This window comes from Castor canadensis, chromosome 1 (genome assembly GCF_047511655.1).
Source record: "Castor canadensis chromosome 1, mCasCan1.hap1v2, whole genome shotgun sequence".
Lineage (NCBI taxonomy): Eukaryota > Metazoa > Chordata > Mammalia > Rodentia > Castoridae > Castor > Castor canadensis.
The window spans coordinates 19,545,666-19,571,729 of record NC_133386.1 but is presented as its reverse complement, the minus strand read 5'-3'; the positions used below and the strand labels follow the sequence as shown (position 1 = coordinate 19,571,729).

Below are 26,064 nucleotides of genomic sequence, written 5' to 3'. Positions count from 1 at the left end.
GACATTAAATGATATAAAATTTGGAGGAAATGGTGAGAAGTGCAGTAAAAACTGTAATAAGCAAGAAGATGGAATAGGGGAAGGTGGATGATTAAGGAAATCTGTGTTAAATAACTACTTCCTAACTCTGATGCAAGTGAGAAACTAAATAATCACCACAGTGAAAAAGCACAATAAACTTAAGACAAGAATTACTAGTTATTTACCTCCCCCCATTCTCCTTGATTCTGGACCCTGTTGCACTGTGTAAGTAAACTTACTGTAGCGCAAGTCTCTTTTTGTCTGTTTTTCCTGATGGTTTAGTTCATAGTATCAGCCCCAGTCTGCAGAGCTCATTTAATTATACTCATTGTTGTCAACTTAAGAGCAAGCACCCCTTAACTGGCAATATGTATCCCCAATTATATGACAGGCAGTTTATTTTTAAACATTGATTTCAATCAGCAATTTTGTAGTTAGCTTCTTGGAACACTGGGGAAAATAGTTGATTTAAAGTGACTTGAAAAATATCCTCCTCAAAGTCATGAAAATAAAAATGCATTCCCTGAGGAATACATGACTTATGATCATGTGAATTTAACTATACAAAAGAGTACTTCTTAAAATATATGACTAGCAGAAGGAGAAGGGTAAATGAAGAGCGTAAGAAGGATCAATATGGTTGAGGTACTTTCCATACATGCATGAATATGAAATATTGAAACCTGCTAAAGTCATTTTAAGAGGGTAGCAGGGCAGGAGGGAGAATAATGGAGGGGATGAACCAAACTGGGGAACAATATATGAATATTCTGAAATGTCACAATAAAACCCCTGTGTAACTACCATATACTAACAAAAACATTTTTAAAAAATATTTGAAGAATTATGTGGAGAAACAAAGTGAATCTATGCCTAAAGCCTTTTCTTCTCTGGAACTTGTTCATTTTTCCCTGTCTAGCATAGTTACTAGATGATAGACACAAAAATAATAAATTACCTGTGAAACTTGAGGGTTGAAGCCACCTTCCAGATTTAAGCCCCCATAGCTCCTGGCAGGAGTGTTCAATGAATGTTTGATGAGTAAACACACTGACAAACTCAGCTTCAATTTCACCAAATATGAGAAACTAACTGGTTATTAAAGTCCCTACCAATCTCAAGATTCAAATAGCTTTTTTCTATAAACAATACAAAAGAATAAAAAATGTATTCATCATTCAGTTTATTTAGTCTTGTCTAATACATAATTGCATTTGCTTTTTAAAAGAAACACAAAGTATAAAACTATAAAAAATCTTGAAAATTATACAAATTGTTTTCAAAGCATTTTTTAAAACAACTTTTCAAAAGTCTGATTGCAATGTGTCACAAGGAATCATAATAAAATGGAAAAGGTGGAAAGTGAACACTACAGAAGCCAATCAGTCACGACTATCTAAATTACAAGGAAATTGTGAAGAATTGCAGGTTTACTTCTGCTGTTGTCACCAGTACTTCTGTGATGGGATTCAGGAATTTTATTGGGACTTTTAACTGAATGAATCTCTCAAATTACTAATGCTATAAATTAATCCTAAACCACAGCTTGAGCATTTCATAAACCTTGGGAACACTGTACTTTTTGGAGTTGATAATGACTTCAAATATCACATCCTTTAAAAAAATATGGCAAAATACATATAAAATTTACCACTTATAAGTATACAATTCAGTTGTATTTAGCACATTCACAATATTGGGCAACCATCACCACTATCTTGTTCTAGAATATTTTTATCATTCCAAAAGAAAGTCCTTAGTAATTTCCTTTCCCTTGGTAACCACTCATCTGATTTGTTTCCATCCACTTATCCATTCTGGATATTTCATATAAATAGAATTATACAACACATGGCCTTTTGGGTCTAGCTTCATTCATTTAATTTTTTTTTTATGAATACCATACCCTTTTACACCTAAGGTAAAGACAGCTATCAGTGTAAATCATGAGAAAAGAAAGATACATTGTAAAGTACACAGTAAGTGAGGTAAGTGAATGAGTCAATGCAGTTACCTTTCAGAAAGCAGTCTGTTTTCAGTACCGACTGGTATTTCAACACAGATCAAGTAAACAATGCAGTTTTAACATTTTAAATGCAAAATAAAAATCTTTACAACTCATGTTCACTGAATTATTAACCACTGAATGCAATTTCATGTTTGTTTTCACAAAGCTTATTAGAAAACTGCCAGGGGATCAATATGGGTCTCTCCTTATAGCAAATCCTTATTTTATTAAAAATACAGGTAATAATTTTAAGCCATCAAGTGAATCCACATAAGACATCATTGATGTAATTAACCACTGAGTAACTTCACTCTTGAACAGATACAGTATCCACTGTTCAATTTCTATAGCTCATCTTAGCTAAATAATGTGGTTAAACCTACATGCAATATTTCAACATTTTCAAAACTACAATTTTTTTTTTTTTTGCACTAGTGAGCTCAAAGGGACTTTTTAAAAAGAGGCTGGGTAAGTTACTTGAATCTAAAATCACTGACCAAAACTACTAAATTTAGGTTGAATAGCAGGAGAACGAGTTTTGGAATAAGCAACTGACAATTACTATTTGAAAAAAAAAAAAAAGTTCAACAAGAAAAGATATTCTAGGACAGAAGAGGGCAGGACCTCCTTTTCAACTTCAGTCTTTGCTACTTTTATCAAAAGGCCTCATAACCACCACTTACAATGTAACAATGAATGTTACCTTTGGGAGTGTAGAAAGCCATGACTCTATAGTCAGTTCCTCTGCCAAATACTAAACAGATTTATCAAGCTTTTTGCCTGTTTAAGGATCTTGTATGAGAAAAAATTCTAATAATTTATATTTGTAAAAAAGATAAAAATTAAACTTGATGAATCTGTCTTTGCTGGGAAAGGACAATTTGACCTGATGAATTTGCTCCCAAGAATTCAACAGAAATGCAATTTTATTACTTTCAAACACAAACTATTACCACTACTAGAACTATGTATTAAACAATTATTTTCTATTACATCTTCATGCAAATTGGTTAATAAAATGATCTGAGATATTTCAAATTTTGTAATTATTAATTAATAAAAGAGAAACTGTATGTTTCCCATTTTAGTTTGTTCTGAAATGCTTTTCTTCATACTAAAGAAAAACTTCAACCCAACATGTTAAAGACTGCAAATTATTTTAAAAGATTTCCATCAATGAATTTTTATTATATTTCTACAGAGCACATTTTTATATTCCACTTTTTTGTAGTTAAATGAAAAGTCACTCTCCATGTGATGCACTAGAATATCAAACAATCTGAATACAAAATGTCAGTTTTGAAATGTTCCCAACATGTATCCCCATTAATAAATCTCAAGATGTATTGGCCAATGAAGACTACATATATCGAATAAATTTATGTAAAAACAATGAATCTATGTATTTTTTCAGTCACAGATGCAATAAAATTCTTGTAAAAATTTAGCAAAATGCCCTAGCTTTGCAAAAAATTTTCAGAGCAACATACTAAACTTCCTTAGTTTCATTTTGGCATTACCCCAAAATTCTTTCTGAGTAAAATACTCAGTAGAAACCAAGTATTTAAGGAAATAACATTTACCAAAGTAATTTCCTTTCATCTAAATGTCACTTCTTTTTCTGTGTTTGTAAAGTAGAAAAGGGACCCATGTCAAGATACATTTCTTTCAGACTTTGAGTACCTCAATGTTCTCATCCATAATATAGAAAGTTGAAAGGTATTATTTTTAACATACTTTAAAAAAAAAGCAAATACTTATGTAAAAAGTGACTTCAAAAATAAATTAGTTTTCCTTTTCCTTTTATTTAGAAAGAACACCAAAAGAATTAACCTTTACTCAACTGAAACATTTTTTTTTCCTGGAAACTAGATTTAGATAAATACATACAAAACCCAACGGTAAGTTAATTTATTATTATTTTGTGGTACTTAGAATTGAACCCAGGGCCTCACCACTGGAACTGTACCCCTGGACCTTTTGTTTTTGAGATGGGGTCTTGCTACTTTTACCCAGGCTAGCCTTGAACTTGTGATCCTCCTGCCTCTGGAATTACAGGCCTGCACCAGCATGCCTGGCCTCTCCATCAGTAATTTCAAACACTGTGCAATCAGTGATGACTGGATATGCTTAAAAGATATAACTAATATACTCTGGCTTCCAAGGCCTCATGATGAGCATGTTAAAATCACCTACAGCAACATTTAGATAACCAACCACCATGCATCACAAAATCCTTTCCATCAATTTGTCCAGAGAGTAGGGCTAATTACTTTCTTTCTACAGTACTTGTAAGTAACACTGCAGGTTCCAATCACATCACAGCTAAAATCTCTACATGTAAAGTCTGTTATCCATACAGTAATGCAAACCACCATAACTTCAGTGGGGGTGGAAATTTTGTTATCTTGACCATTACTAAGATCGCAATATGCAATGATAAAAGGACAGATAACAATAGCAGTAACTTCGATAATAATATCACAACAGGGTCAAAGACCACAAAAAGGTTCTACTGATAAATGAGAACCTCAATCTTTAATAACTAATAGTTTTGAAAGGATCCCTATACATATTTTTGTAGAATTTAATCTAATATTTCTCTACTTCTACACTTTGTTTACCCTAAGAATCTAGTATGACTCTGCAACCACTAAGCAAGAGGAGAATGAAATGATGAGGCTAAATGGTAGTGCTACATGAACTAAAATCTGCACTATAATTTACCTTGACCAGATGAAACACCAATAAAATACTAGTGATATTAAAAATATTAGTAAATACCAGTTTTTAAAACATCTTAACATAGTACCAATATATTTTGTCACACAGCTGAAAAACTGAGACAACATATATAATTTAACCATTAATATTAATAAATTACCATTATTCTTTTTGGATTACAATTATGTACACACACAACCACTCTAACAATATATCAGAAGACAGCTGGCATATCCCAGGCTTTCCAGTGAGAGCTCAGATTTTATTGTGTGTCAGTATCACCTGGAGAATTTGTTAAAACAGACTGCTGGATTTGTTAATTAAGCAGTACGAGGGAAGAAGGCAGAGAATAAAGGTGAATTCAGATATTGAGCTCCATTCTGATGCTTGCCCTTTATCTTGCTGGTTAGCAAATAATAAGGAGTCAACAGAGTCCTTGAATGACAATCTACTAGGCCAAACCTTTTCATGTACAGGAGGCTAAACGGAAGTTTCCCATTACAAGTTTAAGAGAAATAATCATGCCAGAAACTCTTTAGCCCTTCAATACTTCTAGATGGGACTACTTTCAAGACATGGGACAGAGAAAGCTAATAAGTTTTTCATATTAAAAAATGAATGTTCATGAGTAAAACCTGAGTTCCCAATGATAATCATCAACTAGCAACTCCTAGAACATGCAGAAAGTCAACATTACAGAAACAATATGATTGCAATTGGAATTTGTCAAACAAATGTTACCATTTTATTTAAGTCAAAGTTTTTCTTTTTAAGTTAATGACCCATATAAAGGAAAAACATTAATTAGAACTTGAACAAATGTTGCAGGAAACATTTTAACAAAATAGTATGGTGGCATATGAAACAAAAAAAGAACAGTGAAAGATATGTAAGTAAGGTGGAAAATGTTAAATATCTCATGATCTGAGTGGAAACAATTAGTCTAAACTTAACCATGGATTTAAAAAGTGTAACCATAAAACTAAAAGCTAGTGCTATGTTATCCTACCATGGACATACATTTTAAGCAAAATTTTTAAATGTAGAGTTATATTTTTTTATTTTGGTACCTTATTTCTGGCTTTTTGAGAGAAATAAGAGATTTTTGTTGTTGTTGTTGTTATTCATACTGCAATTGAAAAAGTAAGTTTAAGCACTGAGAAACAAGTATTCTACTAAGTAAAATGACAGGCAAAACAACCGATTCATTTTTAATGCTATACTTTTCAACTATAATAAGAACTTGACCAACCAAAACAAATCTCAAGCAGTTCAGAATTCTCTAATGGAATGCCTCTGTCCAGCCTGATTACCATGTATGGGAATCATGACCCAGGAGCCATAAAGCACTCTCAGGAATGAGGCAGGAAGGGAAGACACGCTTCTGCTGTAACATTTATTACAAGGTAGCTTGTCACCATTTTAGCTTACCAAATGCCAAAATTTACCTAACAAATTATTTAGGTGTATGTCCCCATTTTTGCAACTTATTTCTAAATAATGATCAGGATGCACATTCATTTTTTAAAGTTACCACATCAAATTAATACTAGTATAAATCAATTTGAAAACTCCAGTAAAGTATCTCATGAATAGGTCTTTGATCTTTACACAAAGATACAACTCTTTCTGGTAGAGAAGTGTATGGGAAATTAATTTGAAAATGTTTCAAAGAGATTGTCAACTGAGACAGGCTTCTGTTTGATTGTTACCCTACAAAGAAGACATTAAACTTCACATTTTTAAATGTCTTAAAACAATACAGTTATATTTTTATAAACAACAAAAGCCAAAAATGTTTAAGTCTTATGAAAAGAATAGCTAAGCCCTTTGCATTCTGAGTATTTGAAATTTATTCACACAATATGCCAAATTCAAACTTAAAGTGAGGTATGTTTTCTTTTCAAACATTATCTAACAAATACATAAACCCATTTACAGTTTCAAAGTAAATTCACAGGTTTGCTTTTTGTTTGCTTGTTTTTGCTTTAACCTGTCATATAACACGTGGCCAAGAGTCTTTGGATGTGGCACCTAATAAAAACTAAAACTGCGTAAGATTGCTCTCTGTAGAAGAGTTGTAGGAGCACAAAGTGAAAACTTCTTTGTTAATTATTTTTAAAACATGATAGTTTTAAAATAATTTTTACCAAACATTACTTATGATTTACAATAGCATGTGAGTTTAGAGTGGAAATCACCTCTATATTAATAATTGTAAAAGGGGAGTACTAGAAAATAAAAACTTTATAATGATTGTATGGCAGTGCTTACACAACTGAAAGTGTTTGTCTAGAAAAACTATGCTGCAAAAATTTGAACCAAACTTTTGTTCTGTGATTACATGGGCTTCAATCCATAGGAAAAAAAATGAGGACTAAATTGTTTAGTCAGGATCTTATTAGTTTAAGAAGCAAAAAATTTAAGAAAAAATATGCACACCATTAAAAAAAAAAAACTCTGAAAATCATGAAGCTAAAGATTAGATCACCCTGTCCAGCAAGTTCCAAAAGTTCACACATTTCAAACATTAAGGCAACTTTTTTTCCCAACTAAACAGTACTTTATAAAAATATATGTCACTTCAAAACATTATATACAGAGTGACAATAAATTTAGCTAGTTGTAATCTTTAATACATTAATAAAGTGTCACATATTACAAAGAAATTTTACTAGGTGCCTGCATGTATGTAAAGTGAAGGTACAATTTTTAAAGTACAGGTTTTAAAACTGAGCGCAGTGAACGTCCTTCTTTAGTGAGTTCTCGAGTCACACACATACATGGCAATGGGATTGCTTCCTCCCGTTTCTCTACAATATTGTAACTGCATTTCTTCAAATGGTCAGCCATGCTTAGGATCTCAGCAAATTTCCATTCATTAACAGAACAAAATGCAGTACTGAATCGCCATACCTAGAAGAAAATTCTGCTTCAGATTTAAGCAAATCAATTTACAGAAAACCAAAATGTACTTCTTGCTCTAACTATATATTTCTTTTCTATTGTTATAGAGAAATCCAACAAAGTTTCAAGCAGTTAGCTACAAATTAAAAAGCAGCAAATCCATTTTGATATAGATACTTGTCAAATATTTATGAAAGAAATCTTTTCTATGGGATAACTGCAGTAAACTTAATAACCAGAAAAAAGTATAAAATCACACCCAACTTGCCTTATTTAACAATTTTTTAAAAATCATAATTTCATGAATTCAAAGCCACTTCCTAAAATAATATATACTGCACATTGCTCTTTTATCCTATGCAACTTCTCTAACTAAAGATACTAAAACTGGAAATACTATTTTTTTCTCTCCAGGTTTTTCTCCCATTCCTATTATTCCATACATTTAAAGTATATTAAAAATACCTTATCTTTCTATAATTCATGAGTACTAAAGGTATTTTTTAAAAAAAAAAGCATAGGTGCTTCAGTTTATTCAAAATGTTTCTAAAAATTTCTACAGAAAGAGAAAAATTTTGTAAAATAGATCCTATTTTGGGTTCTACTATTATACACTGTGTTTTTAAGCAAAATACTAGCCTGCCATCCCTGTTCATCTGTTACTGGTAAAACACAGGCTACTTCCTTCTTTGCCCAATCAGCAGTGCCAGACACTGAAGCACTATCATCAGTGCAGCAGTGAATACTGTGGACCTTTCTCATCTTTACAATTAAAAACGTTACGCTACCTGAACACAAGTAACAGGCCTGAATGTGAGTAGGGAAGACCAAGGTAACAAGCACGAATGGAAAAGGAAAGACTTACAGAACAAGTCAATGTGGTTGGAGTATAAAGTGAAGAGTTAAGGACGAGACTGTGCAAAGTCTTAAATGTTTTATTAAGGAGTTGGCCTCTATCCCCACGGCAATGGACAAATATTAAAGAAGTTTTAAACACTGCACTGACAGTGTAAGAATTGTATTTAAATGTATTTATAAAATATATATATACATATATCATTCTATATCCAGCATATATATATAAATATATATATATCTAGCATATATATATATACACACATATATATATATATATAAATGTGGGTGTATCATTCTAACTCTTGTATAGAGAACATGTTGGTGAGGAGCCCAATCGGAAGTAGAAAGTCAGTTAAGAGGAAGCTGTGGTAGTAATCCAAGAGAGAACCAAAGGTGACACTGAACCAGAAAAATGGCAGTGCAACAGCTAGGGAAACCTCACAGGTATGAAAAAGGAAGAATCAGCAGGACTTCTTGATTACCCAGTTATGGAAATAAAAGTGGGTAAAAAACAGTCAATCCTAACTCCCAAACCCCTGTGTTTAGGAAGCTTAGTAGACAATGATACCACTTTCTGAGATTAAGAAATAGAGGAATAGAAAAGGTTAGAAATTTTGAGACTGAGGAAATTCTGGGATAATCAAGTAGAGATGTCCAGTTGATACTTATATATTGTAGTCTGGAGTTTAGCAGAGAAAATAGCCAGCTTATAGATGTACAAGTAATCTGTGTAAATGAATGTGCTTTAAACTTAAAGAATAGATGAAATATCTGTAGGAACTATTATAAAATCCCCAGAAAAAAAAAAGTGGATAAGGACCAAAAAAAAAAATCATCTGGGAAAATAAAAATATACACATACTCATAGCTGGTGAAACTTTCTATCACCAGACTCCTTTTGAGGGGAAAAAAGTCTTAATTTGTGTGTTAATTTATTGGTCAAAGCCTGAGGAAAAACAGAAGTACATGCAGAATTCTGAAAACTGGAGCAAGTAAAAGACAAAAAACCTAAGAGTGCTAAGAATAAACTGTGCAACCAAATGTTAAGCATGTCAATAAAATGTAAAATTTCATATTATTAAGTATTCTACAATGAAAAATGCCTTCAATTACAGATACCTGTAATGTCTTCTAGCTTTCACTGGATAGTGCTTCATATAGAAGCTAGCCAAAAATAGGGTATCACAGGAGGAAAATAATGGAGCCAGAATTTGTTTAAGTCTGTTTAAATTTCCAGCCCAAGTTTCTAATATGCATCATTCCTTTGTATTGTAGTAAACCCAGAGTCCCTACCAACAATATCAAATTCTACTGCCCTACTCTTATCTCACGTCAGTCTATGTGATTTCCTTACCTATCAACCGTGTTCCATCAAATACTACATTGGTCACCTACCAGGATAACTGTTTACAGTAGTCATCTCATCTCTCTCTATTTAGGTTCTAAGTGAAATCACTAAGTCCTCAAAAAGAAACTGCTAAGAACGGCATTAACTGTAAGCAAGCAAGGGAAAAAACAAAACGAAAAACCTTTCCTAGCTTCTTATGGTGAAAATGTTTTCAGCCCAAATTAGATGATGGTAATGTAGACCCAAACAGAGCGAATTCTTACAGAAGAATTGAGGGAGTACAGAACTGTTCATCTGCAAAAACAGAAGTGGCTTTTGCAATATTAGATTAGAATCTAGATCTAGAAAGTCTAGAGTAAACCTGTGATTACAATCAACACTCTATTCTAGTTCTTCATTAATTAACATTTTAAACATTTGCTATCATTGACTTAGTAAGTTTTAGGAGATGGTCAAATTTTCAACAAGATATTAACTGTATTAATTCAGCAGCATTAAGTGCCTACTCTATGTTAAATTAGAGGTTGACACAGACAAGATTAAACAAACCTTTTCCTTTATCTGCCATGATGAATTTCCTTCTGGATACTTCTTTTTCCCCCACTGCAGAATTACCATTCCACGAGACTGAAGCAGACTGCCACACACATCTCTCATTAACCTGGATACACATGAGAGCTGGCATAAACTGAAGCCATCAAGAAAGCCTGCAATATGTTGCAGGACCTCAAAAGGAAGGCTACTTAGATGGTCATTATGTAATCCCAACACACAGTTTCTAGCAGGCTCTGCTAATACTGTAGATATACATGGCTGAACTCCAAATGATCTCAAATGGCGATCATGTATAATCTTTGCTCCTTGTGTTGATGGACAAAATCGACGCTGAGAATAGGTACAACCATAATATGCTAAAGGACACCTCTGTTCCATCCATCCATTGAGCCCAGCATGAATGTCACCATGCACATTCTTGAAATGTGAAGAAAATTCTTTTCTTCTAAATAACTGTCCACACACAAAGGTAAACATTGAACGTTGCTTAGGTTGGTACCTAGCAACACATTCCAATACTAAATCCAGCCCAAGTGTCTGAAAAGGACTTGGATTTGAAAGTTGTGGATTGGCATGATCACAAGCTGAAGCTGAAGCTATTTCCCCAACCATTGTATTCGTAGCTAATATTGCAGATGGAAGTGAAAAAGTCTGTGTCCCAAAGTCAATGTGATACACATCAACCATGCGACTATCAGATATACCCCTGCCACCTGGAGAATCTCCTAGACAAAACAGTAATGCTGCTGTAATTAGATCTATTCCTTGGAGGCCCATCGGATCTTCTGCAACTTCCAAATCTGATGTATCTACTGCTTTATCTTCCTTTAGTTTAGACCAACATGAATTAGAAAGAAATTTGAATGAAGGAGGATGACTGAAAGATAAGACATCCATATTCCTCAAGTCCCCTAAGTCTACTTTTTTCCAATACAATTCTCCTTCATCTTCACCATCTGGCATGAGGATATGCTGAACTGTGCCATTAGGCAAAGCACTAGATGGAATTACTTCACCAAGTTGTGCTGCTACTAAAAGTGAACTAGAAGGTTCTGACTTACCATCTGATGCCACGCACTCTCCATTTATTAAGTGATTTTGTATTGAATTATCATGAAAATTCTGATCCTGGTCTTTGACCTGTGTACATATATTTTCCAAAGGAAAGCCATTACAAAGAGCAGAAGTGCCATAAGAACTTGTATTTAAGTCACATAATAAATCACTTGAGCCATTTTGTTCTAACTGGGCATTCTGACTTGTGCCATTATAGTTAATTCCACCTACTGCCCCTATCTCATCCTCATAAAGATGGTCTTGGTCTTTTAAGCTTCCAACCTGTAAGCTCTCTCTGACATTCTGCTCTTCATCTGTTTCATTTGTGGTAGCATGGAGACTTGTATTTAACATGCCAATGTCTCTTGTGGCAGTATTGAGGATATCTAAAGCAGCAGCCAAACTTCTGGTTGTTTCTACAGTCGCTTGATAAAGTGCGCCATAAGATTCTTCATCAACAGACACCAAACCATTAGGATGTGGCATTTCCTGAACACTTGATTTAACTGAGATTTGTTCTCTAGGTTCAGATACTCTATCAGTTGCTTTTGACATCATGGTGGCTACTTTGAGAGATTCTAAGAGCATCCTTTGATCTTGAAGGGCCAAGGCCATATCTAATTGTGCCACTTCATCAACATCTCTACTTAGATTTTCATAAGATTTCCGGTCTGCATAACTAACTGGCCATCGGTTCCATTCCATAGTACAGCACACCACACTTGCAGGACACATTTCTAGATGTTCAGCAACTTTGTTTCGGGCCATAGTAAATGGACATCCAAAGTCACTATTTAAGCAAGGCACTCGTTCAAATGGACATAAAAGTCGATGCTCATCAGCTTTGCAAGAATGGAAAACTGCTCCACAAACCAACGGACAACCGATCAAGTCACAGGAAATCCCAGGCTCTGGTCTAGTCATACATCGCCTACTGACACAATTCACACAGTGTGAATGCTGCAGGTCCTCCTCCATTATGGTCAGTCCAGCTAAAGTTTCTGAAATGGAAAAAAATAAAAAGTTAGACAAAAAGTGGTTGATTTTTCAAAATTCTTTAATATAGATCAAATTATCAATCAACTTCAGTTTATTCTTGATGAAACACATAACTATATTTAGTTAATTTTACAATTTTGAAGGAACTTAAGTACTTTAAGTAACAATTATTACATAAAAATGTCATAAAGGCTCATTCTTAAGATAAGCAATATACCCAGCATATACAAAAAGCATATTATACCTTCAAAATACAATACTCAAATTCTAGTACTGTGTGCTAAATAAATTAGCACCAATAAGAAGTTAGCAGGTATATCAACTTCTAGATATCAGAGCATGCTAGAGAATGCTATAGCTTTTACTCTTTTAATTTGAATAAAACTGATTTTGATGTACCTCACACTGCAGAGACCTTGTCATATTAGTAATGGGATAATCTGCATTGCATTAATGTACTTAAACAAAACTTTTTAGAAGCTTTTTAAAATTTTTCTCTAAATATTTTAATTCACTTAAGATGTCATCTATTCATTTTTTTCTATAAATGCCTAATAAATTATGCAAATTAACAAAGCTGAATTAAAATATATAGGGCATTTATCAACACAGTACAAATTCTAGTTTAAGCACTGTAGCTGAGGCCTCTACTTCTGAGGGCCACAGTTTCCATTCATCATTAAATATTTATTTACTGTTAACTACTATGTACCAGGCACTGTCCTGTGTGCAACCTGAGAATTAGCAACTCTCTTAAGGAGCTACAACAAGGGGTGGAAGACAGTAAAAATCACTTCACACTGTATGATCAATACAACATAAATAAAATGGTAGCACAGAGAATAAACAGTATGGGTAGGAATAAGAAAATTTGCAGTAGCCTTAAAAGATGAAAAGTATAAGCAAATTAGGAAGAAAGCAGGCATTCATGGCTGAAGTAACAGCATGTGCAAACGTAGAAAAGCATGAATTGGCAAAGAATATTCAATTTTCCTATTATTGCTAGATCAGGACAAATAAAAGGTAGTTGTGAGAGGTAAGACCAAATAGGAATGCAGCAATAGTGAAGAGTGTTATATGCTACAGAGGAGTTTGGACTTTTAGTGAATGGAAGTCATTAAGAATTTGAAGCAGAGAAATAGTTATCTAGAAAATAATATGAAGGGATTAGATTCCTAAGGGCTTTTCTGCCTTAAAACTAGCAATTTAACTTTTTATCAAGTAAAGTTTTCTATCAAGACAAAGCGTAAGGGCAATATGTTGATTTGATTATAACTGAACCTACTCAGCACATTTTTCCTGTAATCCTCAACCTCTTTATTGGTCTGTTCCTACAAGCAGAAAAAGTTAAATACTTGTCTTTTACTATTGTTTTTATTTCCTATCCAGTCAAAATTTCAGGAGAAAAAAAAATTCTGATCTCCATATACTCATAGACTCTCTGGTCTGGCTTCATTGTCAGTACCCCTCACTAAACCTATTCCACTGAGATTCATCTAAATCCAAAAGGCTTTTTTTTTTTTTCAGATGCCACCTCCTTTGGCCATCATTAAGATGATTAATCCCTCCTTTTCAGACTGTTATCTTCCCTTACTTTTATGTTGCTGTTACGCTTCTCCAATTCTCCTGCTATCTTTCTGGTTATTCCTTAGTCTTTCCTTAAATATCAGCTTTCTTCAGAGTTCTACGTCATTGTTGTTCATTCTATACATTCTCCTTGGGTGCTTTCATTTTCTTCAAAAGTTTCAATTACCACTCATATGCTATAAATTCAGATCCTTATTCCAAATTCTAGACCTCTACAGCCATTCATTATATATTTCTACTTGTAGATGGCACCAGCAACTCAGTATTTTCCAAATTAAATTACATCATAGTATACAATTTTCTAGATAAAAAGCAGATTTGTATTCTTTTTTTCTGAATTCAGTGAATAAGAGATTGCTAGCTCTCCGACATATCTTTCTATAAGTTCTACCTTGGTTCCAGGTGGTGAAATTAATCACCCCCAAAATTGCTATATCTTTTTCTGCAGTTGAAGCTTGATTTTCCTCAAACTAGAATAATGGAAACCTACCAAATCATTATTGATATAGCTTTTCTTGATTAGGTAGAAAAATTCTGAGTTGATATTATATTGTTCAGTGATGCCAGGAAAAAAGACACACATTCAATAACAAAACCATAATGTTAAACCTTGTTTTAAAAATAACAAAATGAGTTAGACATTTTTAAATGTTTACTCCCATAAATTGTATAGTCAAGTATAGAACCTGTAAATTAAAACAGGTTCTGCCCGGAAGCAGGGGTGTGGGGAGGGGTGGACACAAACAATGTATACACATGTAAGTGAATGTAAAAATGATAAAATAAAAAGGAGAACAGAAAAAAACCCATTCTAAAAGAATCATAACAAGAAATGACAGATTAATAATGACAAACATTTGTAATTTAAGCAGAGTCAAAGAGGACATTAGTTAAGAATTAAGACAAATCTTACTGAGTGATTAGATTGTGAAAACAGCTGTAGCTTTCTTATTTTGCAACTAGACTGAGTTCACTTCACATGCTGAAGGTTATAAGCCTGACTGTTGCTAAGAGAGAAGCCTAAAAATACAAGTGGTTCCAACAGAAGTGACCATTGCTTTTAGAACCTGTAGGAATACTTTGTTACTGCACACACTATCATGTGACCACACAAGGCAGAACCTATCTTTAAAACATCATTTAATTCTAAAGTGTTTAAAATAGAACTACAATTCCAAGTTCAATGCAAAAACAGCAACTTCAAAAGTAGAAGGAAACTAGAGTTCAAAATAAATAGCTTCTTCTACATTATTCTCCTCTGAATAAGAATGTTATTCAAAAAGTCCACAATACTTATTATTTATTGAAGTAGACTTTGAAGAAAAAGGAAACACTAATTGTACACCTATTTTATCCTCCTTATCATGTATCAAGTCACTTAATTCTCATAACAACCTAGCAGAAATTGAGGTTCAGAAATGGTAAGTGACCTGCCTAAAGTCACCTACCTAGCTAAGTGGCAGAGGTAGGACTTAAATCTGTACAAGTGTAATTAGAAGTCATGCTTACTTGTAAAAGTTTAAGAAAATAAGGCAGCTCATCAGTAACTGGCGATTCAATTTTAAGATGTTATTTGAGGAACGGAGATTACACAACTTTGCTTGTAGTTTATTCCAACACTTAATCACCCTTGTGGTCAAGAAAGTCTTTCTGGTCCTTTCTAATTATAAATGCACATTGCTTTGCTGTGAACATATGTGCTTTAAGTTACTTTTAAAGTAATTTACAATGATAAAGCTAAATATAAACTTATGGAACAACATTATGCATTAAAATAACTATACAAATGAGGAATCAGGTTCAATTCCATTTTATAGTTAAATATATTAAGAAATAAGAAAATAAGGCAACAGTTATCCTGGCGAATATTTGGAGAAGGCCCGCAACTTCAAAATTTAAAACTCTCCCAGATCTATCCTATTTCTAGTTAAAATCACTATTATCAATTAAAACTGCCTTCATAAAGCATCTATCTTACAGTTAACCAGTGACCCAGAAGGCCAAGTAGAAAACATGTTGCTGAGGCTTCTAATTCAAGATGAACTTAATTTAAAATTCAATGGTTTTTTTTAACTCTTTGAAGTCAGAATCCTAACATGCCAAGCAATTTACATGTAAATATGAATTACTAGTAAAAGGTCTCATTAGACTAAAAACTGTTTGTAAATGATGAAATGCTTTACAATAGTTTCAGTTTTTTCTAATAGAAGTCCCTTGCCAACTCATACTCTGTGGCTGACAAGCAATCCTTAAAAATAGTTTTAAGACATGGCATTTTCCCATATAATGAAATGAGATGTTATGTTTAAGGCATAGAGATAGTGCCCTCAAATTTTTTCCAAATTCATCAAAACACAAAAGGCAATAAGCAAAGCATTACAAACTAGCATGATTCTAAAATATGCTAAGGAAAGTCAACTAAAGTATTCAAAACTGATTGCTGCCTCAGGACGGTTCCTAATGTCTGCCTCTGTCTCTAAGACAAAGAAACACTCACCTTTCCTTCCCCACATCCCATGCCACCTCAACTCTTCAGCCTTAGTTTAAATGTTACTTTTCCATGTACCTCAAAGAAGAGGTATGAAACCCATACTATGCCTACTCATTACACACTGCATTTTCCTTTTTAGTACTAGGGACAACTCGAAATAAATCATTATTCTGTTTAATATCTAGCTCTGCAGAAAAACTGTAAGCTTCATGAAGGTCAGAAACATCTGTCTCATTCATTCTTGTGTTCCCTGCATTTAAAACTCAATCAGATTCATTTGTGTAAATACATGAAAGAACTGTAACACAAGAAAACAACCAAATGGATTCTAAAACAAATTGAGATTCTTGATTTCATGGAAAACTATATAGTCCATGAAAAGATACAAACTTACAGATCTAGCATTAGACAACCAATCTGAGTCAAAACTACCTCACCGTATCAACCACGAAAAGCCAATCATGCCCACTTATTGAGCACTTAGCTAATACATTCCAGGAGTTATACATGGAGTAGAACAGATCATCTCTTTAAAAAATCAACAGGGAAAGTAAATCAAAGAAAATTAACTTCTACCTTCCATTGTTTTAAAATCTTTAAAAATAACATTAAAAAATAGGAAGAAACATTTACCTTTATATTGTTTCATTATTTTAATTCCCTAATCAATACTGAAGGTTAGTTACTGAGAAAAACAATACAGACACACCAGGTTTTAAAAAGGGTTGGTGTCTGGACATGAGTAGGTGCCTAAGTAGGGAACAATTATGAGGAAAAGAACAAAACAGGGAGTAGCATTGTACTATTATAATTAACATGGTTATTGGATGAAATAGAATTTCACTTAAAACAATAACATGTTCCAATGTAAAGCTGATTTGGAACTAGACAGATTTGTTCAATTAATTAACCACTGTTGCATGGACATCCACGATTGAAATTTCAAATTTCAGTTATAAACTCCGGAGGGCAAATCACATCCTATACCTAAATTGGGCATCTTATCTCAGTTTTTAAAGGGGAAATGGCTGGGGATGTAGTTCAGTGTTAGAACACTTGTCTAGCATGTGCAAGGGCCCACCACTGTAAATAAATTAATTAATTAAAAATAAGAATGGAGGGGACTAGACAAGACAAAACATACACTATGACTAAATTTCTTACTCATAGCAATACCCCAGTCCAATAGAATTAAATGATTTACAATGTACAATAGTTACATTAAACTTTAGTTCTGACTCTGCTTATAAAATGGATGAATTACATGGAAAATTTTTTGAAGTTTTTATCCTTCCAGATGTGACATAATCAAAAACATACATCTTCTATTTCTAAATATGGCCATAAGTAACTTATTTCAAAGTGGAAATTCTAACTACTTGCAGTGTTCTCCACTAAATAAGTAAATGAAATTATCTAGACCAACATCAGAAATTGAAATAATATGAGTAAATATTTAGTACTCAGACAAGTTAAACACATTTCATTCAAATGGGAGAATTCAGCTTAGTAAGAATAGCATGGCAGAGTGGGCTTTCAAGGAGTCTCAAATTTTGACCTCCAGGCAATTATTCTACTTGGAAAACAATCTAGAACTCTGCAACATTTGATTACAATTATTCCTGTGTCCAATAGGATATAAAGATGCAGTTCTCAGAAAAGTATGTCCTCCACTTTACACAAAAGCATTGTTATGTGCTTACTTACCTACACTCATAAACACAATCATATGAGGAACTACTGTAAACTAGTGCTAACATTACTCTTTTAAAAAACAGACATACTTTCTGTTATGAAAAGAATGATTTTTAATTGAAATATGTTTGTTTGTAGCCAACACCTTACCTACAATATAGAAGCAACTCGTTCAAGGTGAATCTCACCCACTTCATTACAATGAATATGAAATTAAATAATGTTTATATAGTCTTTTTGACTCAAGACATTAACTTCGAAGTATTCTACAAACACAATGCCATTCCATAATACAATGCCCAGCATGTACTAATTTCCTTTATCAAAATAAGCAGTCATAAGAGCTCATTTAAAAATATTATCCCAACAGTCATATTTTAGAGACATTTTTTATCAAACAGTAACTTCATTAACCAGTGCCTATTTTGGTGATCTTCAAGTACCTCTCCAACTACACACATTATCTAAAAATGTTAACAATTATTTACATAGTATTGCTTTTTAATGGTTTACTTTATTAGGACACTTTCTATTTAAAAACCAAGGTGGGGGGGAAGACTCCCAACACTAGACACATAGAAACACTGGACTGAAATTAAACATCTAGTAAACTTGGAACACATAGGCAAACTTCAGTGCTCATAGCATTCACAAAACTCCACCCAGTATTTCTAGAAATACAAAAAATGCTTATGTCACTACATGAAAGTAGTGACAAAACAAACAGGCAATTCAAGAAGTTAGCAAAACATCATCTTGTCCTCAATTAAACTTCTACAGTGAGAAACAGTGACTAAGCATAAAAAAGAGTGATTCAACGAAAACTATATTGAAATGTACCCCTTCAAAAAACTCCTAAGGGCACATTTTATGCTGCTCTTCCAATCAACAAATGGACTACTTGGAAAAACTTGAATATGAGCAAAAGCAACACATGTTGATATAATTTCTTAAGCCTCTAAGGAGCACACAACACGGCACTGAAATGTACCAAACAGAAATAAAAATCCAGAAAGTTTGGCCTTTTGTTTTAACCTAACCTACACTGGAATTAAGTAACTTCATCTTGGATCACAATCAACAAAGTAATCATGGCATAAAAGGTCAATTCCTTCCCAAGCATCTTTTATCCAGGACTTCAAAACAGGGCTCAGAAAAAAAAAAAAAAAAAAGAGAAAGGGAGACGGGGACGGAGTCCTAGAACAGACTGCTCTGTCACCTTAAAAACACATTCACAGGTCCCCTAGAACAGACTGCTCTGTCACCTTAAAAACACATTCACAGGTCCCCCTGCAAGCATGGACCTCAAGGAGCAGGGCACAGCTCCTCTCTCAGGCCTGCAAACTCAACAAGTTTCCCTTTAACAGGGGCCGGGGCGAAGCCTCGGAGCCTCGCACTTCCATGAATGGAAAAGTTACCAACTTCGCTCGTCCCGCGGAGACAGTCCACGATGCCTCCAGTCTTAGGTTAACCCGTCTGTCCCCAACAACCCACGCTTCTAAAACCCAAAAGGAACGACACGGCTTCCGAGAATCTTCGTTTCCTAAGTTCAACCTCCCCGTCTGCCCCTCCTGGACACACAGACACACAGCCCCGGGGTGACTCGGGGGTCGGTGCCCTCCCGGTTCGGGTCGCCATTTGCTGACCGCCTCAACGGCGGGCCAGGCAGGCGGCCGGGCGCGGACACCGGCGCCGCCGACGCCCTCTCCGCGCGCCGGGACCGGCCGGCCAGGGACACGCGTGGGCCCGGCCCGGGGCCGTGTTTTCACCACCCGGACCGGGCCTGGCCAACCCCGCGGCCGCCGGAGCCGCCGCCTCCCACCCGGTCAATGTCCGCGACCGGCTCGGCCGCCGCCTCTGTCCCCGCGCAGCGCGGGCCGCGCCGGCCTCCCCGAAGGCCTCCCGACACTCACCGGCCCGCGCGGCCGACCCGCGGCCCAGGCCCTGGCTGCCGTGGCCGCCGTGCCCTGCGGCTCCGCGCCCCACACTCGGGTCCGGCCCGCCTCCTCGGCGCCTCTAGAGCCCGGCTGCCGGCCACCGCCTTTTCCCTTCTTCTCCGTCTCCTCCAAAGGCGGCCGCCCTCCTCGCGCGCCCCGCCCCGCCCCCCTGAGGCCCCGCCCCCCGGCGACGCGCACGCAAGGCCAGGCGGGGGCGCGCGCGCCGGCCTCTGAAGCCCCGCCCCCGCGGCGAGGGGCGGGAGGAGGAGGCGGGGCAGGCAGAACCCGGGCTGGGTGCGTTCCAGTCCCCGCTTCCAGCTGCGTTCTGGCCCCGAGGCACCACCAAGCCCTGTTCGATTTCAGAACACTGCTTTCTTGGAAGGAATCCTAGACCCCTGATTTACAGTCGAGGAGCCAGGCCCGAGTGGCTTGTTGTCGCCAGGTGAAGGAGGAGCAACCTAGATCCTGGGGCGCACGGCACAGCGCTTTTCCGCTCGGCTCGTTAGCGGGCAATGGCTGGACGCTCGCTGTGTCTCATCAACGCCGCCAGGGTCCCTCCCGCCGGCCCACGTGTGATTTAATGACAGGACCGTGTCGTGACCCGTCTTCCCTGGTTAGGGGTCTGGTTCCCTGCACGGAACTCAGCCCCGGATCCCTGCGTGGCGGAGCTTTTCTGGAAGCCCCGGGGCCTGTGTCTGTGAGGGGCCGAGGCGACCTTGCCGGGGGTAATCTAGCGGGGAAGGGGGCGTAGCGCCGCTCCTGCAGGAGACTTTACGTGGAATTGAAGAAAAGCCACGTGGCCCCGTGCAGTAATGGGGTGTGCCCCCCGCCCAAGCCACCGCAGCCAAGGAACAGTGATTCAGAGTGCAGGGCTGTGGAAGTCTCTCACCCAGCATCCATCCCATGGGCTCCTGCCCACTCCTGTCTCAAGAGAACTGTAAGAAAAAAAAAAAAAAAAAAAGGCTGGGATCAAGGTACCAGTGCGGGTGGAGGCAGAGGTGGGAAACACTCGTGTAATTTTTTTTTTCGTGGATGCAGTTTTCACCCCCAACTTTTGTTCCTTGGAAAAGACATAATTTGCCATTCTGCAGTGAAATGACTCAGACTTTTGGATTTTAAAGACCAGCAAATTTTTTAAAAAACTGAGTTAAGGACTAAGTCATAGCATAACCCAGTCTTCTCCAACCGTATCATCTGCCTTCTTCATCAAACTTGAACTCAGAGCCTGTTTACAACCAAATTAGACCAAAATTAATTAAGAATAAAAATAACACAAACCCCCTCCTGCAAAACAGACTGATTTTTCAAAACTCTAAAGTTCATTTAAAGAGCTGGCTCTTACCCTGTGACTTAGTATTTATAGTTTTAAACCATTAAGACAGCTAATACATCATGCCCAAATCCTTTCCTCTCTAAATAGGAAAAAAAAAAAAAGTACTTTGTTTCCACCCTCCAACTTGTACAATTTTGATGGTTAAAAGAGTTAGTACCCATAAAATTCCAGAACAGTGTCTAGCATACGTGATCCCTCAATAGTTTCGGGTGCCTTTTCTTAGCCAGATCCTAAAGGTGAAGTCAGTCATCTTAGCAAGAGAAGGTGATAGGCAGAAGTGAAGAAGGGTATTCCAGTGTAGCTTCAAGCCCAGGGGACACATTGTGATACTGTTTTGGGCAAAGGGAAGTTCCTTCCCATTTGCATATTATCACAAGGCAACTTTATTACAGAGCCTAACAGAGCTACAGAAGCATCTTGGGAATCGAGGGTGCCCTATCTTCATAGGACCAACCCTCAATGAACTGAGAGATGAGGAAGAAGCCAGAGCACAAGATCATCAGTAGGTTTATTCTTGAACACCTTTGATAAACTTTCTGGAAAAACCCAGAAACAACTGAGTTAGCCTGTGCAGTGGTCCTCTTGAGATACAGTGAGTCCTCCCATTATGATTTGTAGCTGAAATCTATGTTAAGCCTTTTACTACAAATATGGTAACCCCATAATCCAAGAGATGTCTATCGTCTGTCTAGTTAATTCCCATATTCCAAGTACCTACTATGATATAAGTGATGTTAAATAAATGTTGACTAAATGGCATTTATGTTTCACCAATAATTATAAATTGTTGCTTTATGCTTTAGGATGGCAACACACTTTTCCCAGACCTTTTGCTTGCTGACCTGAAAGGGGATGAACAGTGATGTTGATGTAGAAACTCACTTGCCCACAGCTACCCTGTCACATTTCAGGGAACAGGAGTAAGCTAATCATCAAGGTCTGCAGATTATTTTCAACTCCACTGAAATACTGAAGGTGACAAAATAACATCTTTCTAAAACAGAGTGTTTCCTGAATAAATAAATCAGCCAGAATTATGTCTGTTGTTATTTATTTATACTAATGATTCAGAATGTATTCAGAATAAGGAAGATAGGGCTGGAGAAAAGTGATATGTGTGAGTGAGTCAATAATTATGGGTTGATAGGAATGATCACTCAAGGCAGGTCAAGACATGGTGGTAAGAAAGACTATCACATAAGTCTTAAAAGTAAAATATGTACTTGGGGGAGTTTTCCCATCAAGAGAAGAATTAAATGCCTTCTGATGAGAAGAAGTATAGGCCTTCCTAACTCACTCCTTCACTATGCAAAAGATTTTTAAAAATGAGTATGATCATCTTTCCAATCCACTTAAAAGTTAAATCTGGGACATGCAAATGGCCCCCTGATTCTTCTCTGGACTGATTTTCCCTAGAGAAAAATAAAGCCCAGGGCAGAGATGTGTCTTTTTTTCTCTTCCTTAAGGTCAGAAAGTCTCCCAGTGGTGTGGAAGTCAAGTCCTCTGGGTGGGGCACAAAGTTACCAGTTTGTTCCTTTGGTAACTATGAGGTCTTCTGAAATCACCTATTACAAAGTCAGATGGTGCTGGAAGGCATCATTTTGCACTTGGAAGAGGATCTGAGAATGGGAATCCCTGGGAATGAGAGATTCCAGGGCTGCAGAATGATGAAAATTGAAAAGGGAGGTGGAGGCCTCCAAAGTCCAGTTCTCAATGTTTACTTCCTGTTTATTGCAAGTAAGGACTCTGCCAAGAACTAAGTTTCACCAATTCTTTTTTTTTCCAAGTGAATTGCATATTAACATGTAATGTAATCAAACCCACACAGGCAACTCTAACATCAACCTCAATTTGCCTTGACACCCTGGGGCAACTTTTTCTCCATGTAGAAGTTTCATTGAGTTTCTGGGCACAAACAGAAACCTGAAGTGTTTGCCCTTAATATTCTGCTCCTAAGGCATTATGACTTTTCATATCACCCATAATTTGCAAATGGAAATAGTTATAAAATCCATTCTGGGCCAGACTAAGAGTCTAGAACCTCTTACTCCACATAATGTGATTTAGCTAACAAGATATTGAAAACAAACACACTCAAACAAAAACTAGATTAACCCTAAATTGACTTGCAATTTGCTTATCAGATGTTGAATTTAATTTCCAACCAGAAATGGAAAGATCTAAAGCAAACACACATGAGTCATTCAGTAAATCTTCTGTCACCACAACCTAAATGCCTTGTCATCTTTGGGTGCTTAATCTGTCTCTGACACTCTCAGACATCCAGAGCTGAGTGAGCTGGCCACACCCTGTATCTGCCTACCCACGTCTCAGTGTATCTTATGTGCAGAAATATTACAGTTTCTATTTCTTCCCTACTTTAGTGGGTCACACAGTTTTGCTCCTTGGAAGAATAAAATGAACTAATGCCTACACACTTGGAGAACTTCAACTTTCTCCCACATTTGGTGAAATGCTTATAATGTTTGTAAAAGAACATAACTATTTGTGAAACAGAGAAAAGAAACAAGGTAAATAGTACTTTGCAGATCTGGCCTGAATGCAAACTATACCAAATTATTGCAAACTATCTTTATAACCAATTACTGTACCTGATTGTTGTGAAAGCTAATGGTTTAGAAGACCCTGACTTGGGGGTCTATGAACAGTGACACTAAAGCATCCTTGAGTTGACTTAAGATGTCTGAAAAGACACAATCTTCTGGGATGAGGGGTGGGTGATAAATGAACCAAGTGAGGTCAGAAAAATCCTCTTCATTGCCTTGGATGCCTGAAGCATAAGCAAGCTGGGGAATACCCACAATAACTTCCAGTCTTGGCCTAATTTATTTCAGTAAGACCAGGTGTCTTGTGTCAGAAGGGCTATAACTGGACCATAACACCAGGTCAGGAAAATTTTTTCTAATTTCTGCCTGATCTTGCCTCTATCCTTGAAGTCCTGACTTGGACATTATTCTTTTTCTTTTCTATTTTCATGAGCAAACATGTTCCTTTCACAAAAAGTCAAATGAATCTATTTTGATATGCATAATCAAACTAAGCTAATTTTTAGTGAAGAGATCTGTACATTTGTATAATGTGTTCAATACAATCATTGAATAAAAACTATTTTATACCAATTATGTAAACTTTACTGTCATTTTCATGAGTTATTCAAGTTATCGCTACTTAGCATTTAGGGAGATAGGGACAAAGTGAGGATTCACAACACAAAACTGGAAGTGGAGCTGGGATCTTCTAATTTTGTATTTGCTCTCTTTCAGGAAGATGTGAGTTCAAGGAAGAAAAAAAATATCCTGGCAAATAAATTGGACTTTAGAGATTTTTAACCCCATCGTTTTATAAACATGGAAACCGCATGCCTCTCCAAGGCCATGGACACCACTGGCAGCAGAATACCTGAGAGTTAGCAGCATGACTGGCATCCATACCACTGTGATGCAGCACCTTACACTAAAAAGGACAAAGTACCAGATAGCCCTTGCCTCCTTTTTCAGAGTGTTCAAACTGTTTTCCTTTTGCAACTGGATAGCTCACAATCTGAAAGTCCCTATATAACCTGTTTCTGTATTGTTATATGTAAGATGGAGTCTGAGAGAAGATGAAAGTTCCTTGCTTGTAAGTAAAATTATTCATTCTCCAAGTGGCAATAAAATCATTTAAAACTGTCTCTGGGGACAGAAGGTGTGTTTCAAATGCTAGTGCACCTGCCTAGCAAGTGCAAGGACCTGAGTTCAAACTCCAAAACTTAAAAAAGATATCTAAAACAACAAAAACAACAGAAAAAACTGTCTCTCTGTGCAGAGAGAGAAGAGGAACAGGGGTAGACAAAGGGGACTTTGATGATGAAAAGGTTAAGAACTGGGTTCTGAGCCCATCCTGCAGGCATCTGGGACTTGTAGGCCAAGTCAAGGAGCTCAATGAAATGGGAGAGTCACATCTGATGATGGTGGGGACAAGTAGATCCTAGAAGGAGAGACAAATGAAAACAAGACACTTTCTTCACATGTTTATACTGGTTCTCAGATTGGCAGATTAAAAGGATAGTTTCCAATGTTACATTGAAAGGTATCTCCACAACTCATCTCTATTCTGATACCATTTTGCTGTATTTGTGATTTAGGGAGCAAAGACTTTATTATACACAAATCCATTTAAATAACAAAACATTCTATAATAGGGTTCTATCATAAACTACATGAGAAAGAAACTTTATGTACTATTTACTAACACAAAAAGACAAGTTTTTGAGATCATATTTGGAAATATTGCATCTAAGCTTTAAAAAGCTTTCCATATCTCCCAAAGAAGACACTCAGTCCAAGTTGTTTACTGACACTGCTTCTGTAACTTTCCCCAATGAGAGTCATTAATAATTGATTCCTATTAATATCAACATTAGACTCACAATGAGTTGCTGAAGAGTCCAAAGCTTCTGAGATCCATTGCCTTAGCGATGGAAAAGAATGCAGTTGGAGTCAATGCCTGAAATCCAACCACTTTAAGAATGCACTGTCACGGGGA

General features: G+C 36.4%; 1 protein-coding gene and 1 long non-coding RNA gene across 3 annotated transcripts; one reads left to right on the top strand and one right to left on the bottom strand.

The window, feature by feature from the left end:
- Nucleotides 1-1,187: 1,187 nt before the first annotated feature.
- Fbxo30 (F-box protein 30) lies at nucleotides 1,188-26,064 on the bottom strand. 2 transcript variants are annotated; one of them, XM_074072655.1, is made up of 3 exons: nucleotides 25,949-26,064; nucleotides 10,416-12,478; nucleotides 1,188-7,669 (listed from the first exon to the last, which is right to left on the bottom strand). In XM_074072655.1, the coding sequence occupies exons 2-3, from the start codon at nucleotides 12,453-12,455 to the stop codon at nucleotides 7,466-7,468; spliced, it is 2,244 nt and encodes a 747-aa protein (XP_073928756.1). In that variant the 5' UTR covers nucleotides 12,456-12,478; nucleotides 25,949-26,064; the 3' UTR covers nucleotides 1,188-7,465. The 2 variants fall into 2 exon arrangements, with proteins under 2 accessions (XP_073928756.1, XP_020008399.1); XM_020152810.2 differs by lacking the exon at nucleotides 25,949-26,064 and adding an exon at nucleotides 20,163-20,322.
- LOC141420670 (uncharacterized) lies at nucleotides 20,437-22,556 on the top strand. Its single transcript, XR_012445194.1, has 2 exons — nucleotides 20,437-22,021; nucleotides 22,323-22,556. It is a non-coding gene; the product is annotated as an uncharacterized lncRNA (long non-coding RNA).

Excerpts from the sequence above, each read along its gene's own strand:
- Fbxo30 (XM_074072655.1), bottom strand. The coding sequence starts at position 12,455 with ATGGAGGAGGACCTGCAGCATTCACACTGTGTGAATTGTGTCAGTAGG. Across the intron at positions 7,670-10,415 it reads CATGGCAGATAAAGGAAAAG|GTATGGCGATTCAGTACTGC; the intron begins GTTTGTTTAATC and ends ATTTTCTTCTAG.